Source organism: Lolium rigidum, chromosome 1, assembly GCF_022539505.1.
Source record: "Lolium rigidum isolate FL_2022 chromosome 1, APGP_CSIRO_Lrig_0.1, whole genome shotgun sequence".
Classification (NCBI taxonomy): Eukaryota; Viridiplantae; Streptophyta; class Magnoliopsida; order Poales; family Poaceae; genus Lolium; species Lolium rigidum.
In genome coordinates this window covers 104,144,804-104,153,134 of record NC_061508.1, presented here as the reverse complement: position 1 = coordinate 104,153,134, position 8,331 = coordinate 104,144,804, and the positions used below count along the sequence as shown (strand labels likewise).

The window sequence follows — 8,331 nt, the reverse complement described above, 5'->3', positions numbered from 1 at the left end:
GGGGAGCACTCAGGCGCGACTACTGGCATCACGACGTGGTCATCGGACGACGAGTTCCTCCACACCGACAACTTCTTCCCGGACCTCAGCGACTTCTTAAACAACCTCAACATGGGCGACAACGACGCTGCTGTGAAGTACGTGATCTTGTCGTTTCTTTTTCAGTTTCTGTTAGAGTTTCTTCTTCTAGTTTATGTGGTAGATGCGATCGGTTTGTCTACTTTAGATATGATCTGTTCATCTATCTTACTAGACTGCACGTTTAGTTTATTTGTTTACATTTTTGAATTTTTTTTGCGATTAATATCATGCAGACACGTATGGTGTTTTGGTTTCTTCTTAATTCCTGTGTACGTTTGGGTGCTCTTTTACAATTTTGTGAGAACTTCTCAATTTACTTCTCTCTCATAGTGCCTTATCGTGGTCCCTTAATTGTGTAGCTGTAGCAGTAAAACACCCAGTTGGTCAAAGCGGTGGTAGACATGCCCACGAACGGTTTGTTGGCCACCTATCGTCCCCTACCTCTACTTCTCCTCTAATAATTTCATGGCAGCTCTCCTCCCCTCTCCCTCTCCATTCTCCCCCCTCCCCCCCGGCGCCTCCTCGGCTCCACAGCGGCCGGCGCGTCCGCGGCGGCAGGCACCTCCTCGGCTCCCTCGCTGACGGCGCGTCCTCGGCTCCCCGGCGGTCGACGCGTCCGCGGCGGCCGCCGGCGACAACGGGGCTGCCGCGGGCCGGTGGCGGCGACCGCGGGACGGGGCAGCCGCTGCCGGCGGCGGCGACCGCGAGGCCGGCGCGAGCCGATGGAGTCGACCGACCGACGCCGGCAGGCGCGTGCCTGTGACAGAGCCGTTGGGGCGGAGCGGGGACGGTGGCCTTGGAGCGGAGCACGCGTGGGTTGGCGCCGGCCACACCGGGGCGGAGAGCCCCCTCGGCTCCCCGGCGGCTGGAGCGTCTTCCGTTGCCCTGCGGCCGGCACGTCTGTGGCAGCCGGCGGGCTCTGACGCGCTCTGGAACCGAGGGATCTCCGCCTGCGCCGTGGGAGACGGCGCCGCGCCCATCTTCCGGAACAAGCTCATCGCCGTCGTCGGCGCCGGGGACTCGGCCATGGAGGAGGCCAACTTTCTCACCAAGTACGGCTCGCGCGTCTGCATCATCCACCGCCGCGACGCCTTCCACGCCTCCAAGATCATGCAGGCCCACGCTCTCTCCAACCCCAAAATCCAGGTCGTCTGGTACTCCGAGGTCGTCGAGGCCTACGGCCGCTCGGACGGTGGCCCCTTGGCGGGCGTCAAGGTGAAGAACCTGGTCAGCGGCGAGGTGTCCGACTTCCATGTGGCAGGGCTCTTCTTCGCCATCGGCCACGAGCCAGCGACCAAGTTTCTCGGTCCACAGCTCGAGCTCGACCCCGAGGGATACGTGGCCACCAAGCCGGGCTCCACGCACACCAGTGTCAAGGGGGTCTTCGCTGCCGGGGACGTTCAGGACAAAAAGTACCGCCAGGCCATTACTGTCGCTGGATCAGGTATGTACTAAGCTATATTCAACCCTTAGCTTCTGTTTTTGTTGATCAGGATCAAGTCTTTATTATGTCTAAGTTGCCTTGATGATACTGCATTACAATTATGACTAGAAATCAGTGCCAATCATGAGTGTGCCATTTGGTTAAAATTAAGAATTAAGCTCTTCGCTGCATCATGTTTTTCCCCATTTGTACAGTGAGCTCCAGCAGTATACAATCATGATACTGAATTAGTTGTTGTTGTATATTCTACAGAGCAAGAGCGACAGAGATTAAAGATGGTTTTGTCGTAGGTTGACAGAGTGTTGATTTAGTAAATCGGTGTGCTCTTAATTTACATGATTAGGCCACCCAATGTGCATACGAATTGATGTTCAGACAATTCTTAGTATTATCTCCTCCACAAGTCAAGACCTATCTAATAATGCCACTATTCACAAGCCTTGATGTGGTCACGATTCTCCAACATTGAAAAGAATAATGCACAAATGTCTCACCAGAGGCCCCTTTCTCAACTTCACTATGCAGATTTCAGTTTGAGTTTTTGAAAGAGAAGTTCCTATTAGTGTTTATTGTGGAATTTAATTTTCTTACTGTGGAATGGGATATTTGGATGACAGAGTATGCTTCCAAAAGATTTTTTTTTGCTTCTTCATAAAATTTATAGGTTAGAAATTGAGATGCCTGCAGTATTTTTTTAACATGATAAATGAAGGGCATACGATGGAACCAAGAATTTATGCATTTTCAGTGCTGATAACAGTATGATTGTTATGGACCTGCTGACACCGCTGCTGCCAACTGTCAGACGCGGAAGCTCATGGAAAAGCATCATGATGGTGTTAAAATAGATATTGTTCTCCATGCCATACCACATGTTTTTCTGCTGAAGATGAAATGTGAGGAGGTTTGCTGCCACAGTACACATCTGTATGGTTGTTCTTGAGCAAATATACCGTCTTTGTTGATAAATCTGAATATCTCCATGCAATAACTACAAGGCATGAATATGACAGTGCACTGTCGCATTTACAAGCCATATAGTTCATCTAGCTGAGTGCTACATCTCATCCAGGTTCTTCAATGTGGCAGCCCAATTATTTATTGGCAGCTTTTTTTTGCTTGCCGAGCCTGATACCTACTTTGTATCTCTCTCGGATATATGTAGGTCTGTTGAAGAAAATATGCGCATTTCGTGTGCATGTCAACCTAAAAGTACTAGAGCATTCCTGTTGTTCTTTGATCAGCACCAGATGTTCATGTCCCTACATGTCCTGTTATCTATCTATTTCTTTTAGAGAATGTATACATAAGAGAGACTTGCAACTCATATACCTACGGTTCAGTTCGGTTGTGTTGTCTCCCAGGCAGTGCATTTGAAAATAAAAGGTCTACCTATGAACACTTATATTTTAATCGATCTTCTTTGCCCATTGAAACTATGCTCGAATTATAGCTTACCAGTATTAGTTATATATGTGCTAGAAAAGCTTAAATATTTTTTAATCCCATTGTCATTAGTATATAATACCTTTTATGTCATTTCCATGTGCGTTGAAGGTATAATATTATGTAGCAGAATCATGGAGGAGTTGGTTGTTTATGACTGGTGTGACAATCTCCCAAGAAGCACTGGGTAGTAATGATATGGTGTTCGTGTACATAGACCATGTTTGTATGGATAATAAGTAAAATATATGTCAATATATGTCTTTCCTTAATCTAAAGTAATCTCATAATTCTGCAGAAAAGAAAATGGTGTTAATGTATTATGGTTCCTAAAATTAGTCTGTCTTTGGTCTGAAGGTTAAGAGGACGAGCCCAATGTAGTACTCTGCATGTCCAGCGAATGACATTGTGCTACCTTGGTCCATATTTGGTGTTCCTGGCAGTGCGATCTATATTAGTCATTACACCAAAGCTCTGATTTTATGGTATGATCTTATATATTCATAATATTCTTTGCAGTGCCAATGCAAGAAGATTGGTGTTGACTGTAACTGCATTGGAAAAAAAAACTCATCCCCGTGTTGATGCTTATAAGTGCCCTAGGAGTTCATATATATCAGACGAGCTAAGGTAACCTTATTTTAAAAATTGATCTTTTCCATGAGGTTAACCAATTGATGATTGTGCTTTTATTTAAAGGTCCATGGTGCTTGGTTTGACATTATGTCTGTTATTATGGTAAAACATCTGCTGGAAGAGTTAGCTGCCATATTTGGATTGTACATCAATCAAGGTAGGAAGTTTGTTATTCCATCTCAACGCTAATTACGGCACAATCAATTTTAAAGAATAAAAATTAGTTAGAATCTTAACAGTAATACCTTATTCTCCTCACATCTACCACAATGATGTACTTCCTAATTTCAATGTTCTCTATGGTACGTAATTTTCGGTTGCTCCACAAGTTAACATTCAAAATTAATATATATTTGCTTATAGTAATGTTGCCGATAGAGGAGTAGGGTTGATGCAACAGCTACTGTGATTTCAGTTTTTTCTTGGAAGTGAGCTTTTGTTTTGGTTGGAGTTTCTCTTTTATGTCATGGTTTTAAGCATAATGAGTCTCCTTTTACGATTCAGATGTTGATGTTACAAAAATATGATCTGTCAATATGTCCCATCATCCAAGGATGAATGTCCAGGGTTTTTCTTTTTCCAATTTCTTATTCCTTCACTTGGTACGCACGGTTAATATGCCTTAGTAGATAGCGAGTTGGAAGATAGGCGTGTTTCCTTTATTTTTGTAATATCTCGTCATGATTACTTGGTTTGATTGTCCTTTTGATTTTCCACTATATTGATCTACTATCTTGCTAAAAAACTCCTTTTTGGGGGTGCTTTTTGACTGATTTACGGAGAGGCGAGAATGGAAGGTACAGGTTCCCGGAAAAAGAGTAGATCAGTTTAGGGATCAGCTGAAGGAGGGGTCTATTTACACCACTGAAAAATTTGATTTGTATGATCCTAGAAAGAGCTACAGGTCAGTGGATCATCCTTTGCGGATCTTCTTTACTATGAGGGTGGTGTCGCCGCCGGAGAATTTTTGCTATGTATACCTATACTATTGTCCCGTTTAGCATGCTGTCGGATTGCATTGATCAGAATAACTTAAATCCAGTAAGAATACAGTCGTTTTAATCATTGATTTATTTGTGTATCGTTTGTTTTCTTGGCAAAGTTTGTTTCGTGTTATGACAATTTAATTACTCTGTGCAGATTTACAGATGTTGTCGGATGGCTTAACAAAGTCACCGATGTTTTTGCCTCCTTCTGGTAATACAAAGAGCCAAAAGCGACAAATTTATATCACGGATGGAAGGTGTCGATCAATGCTATCTTAAATTTCTTTTTTCCATAGTGAGTATTTGCTTCTTCTAATTACCATCTGGTTTATACATGTGTTACTTTATGAAGCGAGCATGCTATTGTTACTTTGTCGGGAGAGATGCTGATGGACTAATGGAGGCATCAAATCAAGAACCTGCTATCGTGTTAATTGTTGGCATGACTGTCGGTCAGTACTTAGGCATTGCGCGCTCTCACCTTTGTTTTTGCATTGTCCTGTTGTATTTCTTTCTTTTTCTCCTGATTTGTGCTAGCTGTTGTATCCAATAATGTGCTGCAGGCTATTTGTTTAATAACATGCGTATCTTGCATATGCCACAGGTCGAAGCATCTGCCAAGGCACGTCGAATTACACACTGGAAACCAAAGTCATACAGAGCCGACCGTGTCAATGATCGCGGAAATAGCGACATTAGGACCCAATTGCATCATGGTATGTTTGGTGTTTTATAGTATGTTTTCTTCCCTGCATTCTCAGAATAAATCAATTGATAATCGTGTTAAGGGTGAACGGTACAAGATGTACATTTGAATTACTGAGGTTCTTACAGACAAAGGCTGGTATTACATAAGTTGCAAAGAATGTTAGAAAAAACTTAAGCTAGATGATAGGGTATACAAATGCCCTCAGTGTCATGCTGTTATACCTCTTCCAAGGTACACACGTATTTGTCATATCTTCTGTTCTTCAGGATGTTTATTCTTCAGCTTCTTTTTTTGTGGCAAATGCTTACGTCATTTTTTTTCCTTTTGTTATTGCTTTGTCAGATATAGGTTTATTGTCCGAGCAGTTAATTCTGCTTCAGCAGATCCACATACCGGCAAATTCACAAACTTTATTTGTTTGGGCCTTGCGGAGAGGTTGTTGTCGGAAAAGAAACATTACACTTGTGTCCAATGTCAGAGGAACAGCTAATACTGTGCTTCAGGATTTGCTTGCCATCGTGGGAAGACAGTTCAGCGTTGTTGTCGCTCCTAGACGTGAATCTCGCTGGATACATTGCACAGCCACATTCGGGTACAGATTGCTGATCCGATTTCCGTGCCACTGTTACTCGACGACGGGGTATGGATGATTCAGCCACAAGTCAAGGCAATGAGACTCTCTCTGCTCCTCCTGAAACTCCAAAACATGTTCAAGGTCCAAGTGAGACTTCCACTCCATCACCATCTATGGATCCCACGCCACAAAGTGCAGCATCATCGGCTTCTGTTATTGATGAGGTATAACTGTGTTGCCTTACCAGAACACATGTTCTTTTAGGTTTCTGACAAGCTATGTGTTTCTATTGTAGACTGGCTCTCATGTGGCTGAAGGGAGAAAACGAAAAAATATTGTTGCCGGCAAGAACACTAATCTTAGAAGGGATTACACTTCACAGATGATGACTAGGATCTTGGACACACAGGATATAAAGGGCACAATATCTTGGACATCTGTCTACACACTGGTCTTCTGCAGATGAATGCAGCGAGGGAGCTTTGTTATTCCCGAGCTGTTGTTCAGGGCCTATATGTTTGGACCCTGAATACACTTCCATGTTTATGTATCTACGTCAACCACCCGGTTAGGCTATGTGCTTAGGTTGTATGTGTTATTTAGCCTCATAGATGTTGTGTTTGGATTGCTAGAAGCGATTTTTCAGTTGTCGTTTTTAATGTATTATATCTTTCCCCGCACTGCTTATGTTTTATATTGTACAATTTCCAGGCTCTGTTCTTATATTATGACTATGATCATTTGTTTATTTTGTTTTGCCACCTATACATATGCTATTTCCTCATTTCTTCAGCCTAATAATAATTTGCACCTTATATTTTTTCGTCGTGTTGATTAGTGTTGCAATTTTATTAAATGTGTATATTATGAACTGCACATGACATACGTTTACCACGACCTGGCGCGGCGTGCCGCCGCGCCTACTTTTGCTAGTTGAAGATACTACACGCCTGCTAGATTCTATACCAGGCGCTGCGGCTGCGTGACCTCCTCATTTGGAGGCCGCCCGTGCCCACCGTGCCCCGGTGGCGGCGCGAGGCTGCAATCTGCATGCAGGTTGGGGATTCGGTGCGCAGGGCTGAGGGCTCAGAGATCAGTCGCCAGGGATAGGATACGGCGCAGGATAACGTATCCGTAGCCTTGGCCTCATACGTACAGTCAGTCAGTCACACAGTACATGTCAGTATACCACTAGCTCGAAATCGATTTACGCAAAAATAACCATTTGTTGCAACTATAGCACAGACTGACCCTCTAGCCAAACTATTTCATCCATCTAACCCTTTTGTGGCGTCCCTCAGAACGGCGCCACACCTCACTGTGTGACGCCCGTGCCTGCGGCGCCACTCTCCCAGCCGACGTGGCAACCTCGACGCTGAGTTGTGCGCCGATCCGACGTGGCAGGATGTGTGACGCCGCTCCCATCGGCGCCACACGGTGAAACTGTGGCGCCGCTCGGAAGGGCGCCACACATCCACTTATGTGTGGCGCCCGCGCCCGCCCCCAGCCCGAGCCTCTTCTTTCTCCCCTCTTCTCTTTTCTCTGCTCGCCCGAAACCGCCGTCGCCGGCCGCCTCTCCTCTGTCCCCCCACCAAATCCTCCACGGATTGGACAGATCTGGCCGGCCAAATCCATCCCCATACAATCCTCAAGGTATTCCCCTTCGTTGCCCTTCGATTCATCCAAGCTTTGCTCCGATTTAATTCGATTTAGACATGGAACCTAGATTGGAAATGTTGGTTGTTGGAATCTATATTGATGTGTATGTGTTGAAATTGATAGCCTCATTGTATGCATGTGTTTGAACCATAGATTTATTGGAACCATAGATGTTAAATTTTACATGTATGTGTTGAAATCCTATGTATGTATGGGTTGAAATGTCTAATATTTGTCTAGCAAATGCATTCAAATGTGTTACACATGCCTAGTATTTGTGATGGAATAACTCATATTTGTTAGGAATGGTTCATAATATGGTGTTTTATCTCTAGATATGAATGTATATGTATGTATATGATGTATGTGTGATGGCTTATTTGGATTTATTCTCATATATGTGTTCATCATATTTGTTAGGAATGACTCATAATATGGTGTTTTATGTAAACATGTAGGATGGTGTATCTCATAGATCAAGAGTATGACAGGGATCATCGGGCTTTTCATATGACGGAGAGGAGAACGGATCTTCACCCTTTGAAGATTCGTTACCATGGCACAGTAGATATGGCGTATGACGAGAGGTACACGGAGTTCATCTAGCCTACCGGTCTTCTCCCGTTCATATCGCTTGTAAGCCGTGGGGGGCCGAACATGAACACCGCGGCACTCACTGCCCTTGTCGACCGGTGGAGGCCGGAAACGCACACCTTCCACTTGAGGGCCGGCGAGATGACCCCTACTCTTCAGGATGTTTCCATGATACTTGGACTCCCTATTCAGGGCGACCCAC

The 8,331-nt window shown here is 44.5% G+C and overlaps 1 protein-coding gene and 1 long non-coding RNA gene across 3 annotated transcripts; both read left to right on the top strand.

Moving 5' to 3' along the window:
- Positions 1-482: 482 nt before the first annotated feature.
- On the top strand, positions 483-3,796 carry LOC124649698 (thioredoxin reductase NTRA-like). Its single transcript, XM_047189286.1, has 3 exons — positions 483-495; positions 848-1,527; positions 3,692-3,796. Exons 1-3 carry the CDS (start codon positions 483-485, stop codon positions 3,794-3,796), a joined length of 798 nt encoding a protein of 265 aa, XP_047045242.1.
- A 634-nt stretch (positions 3,797-4,430) lies between these two features.
- On the top strand, positions 4,431-5,637 carry LOC124678946. Of its 2 annotated transcripts, XR_006994712.1 has the most exons (4): positions 4,431-4,648; positions 4,748-4,850; positions 4,946-5,045; positions 5,198-5,637. It is a non-coding gene; the product is annotated as an uncharacterized LOC124678946 (long non-coding RNA). The 2 variants fall into 2 exon arrangements; XR_006994720.1 differs by lacking the exon at positions 4,946-5,045 and having other exon boundaries at positions 4,748-4,888.
- Positions 5,638-8,331: the final 2,694 nt, after the last annotated feature.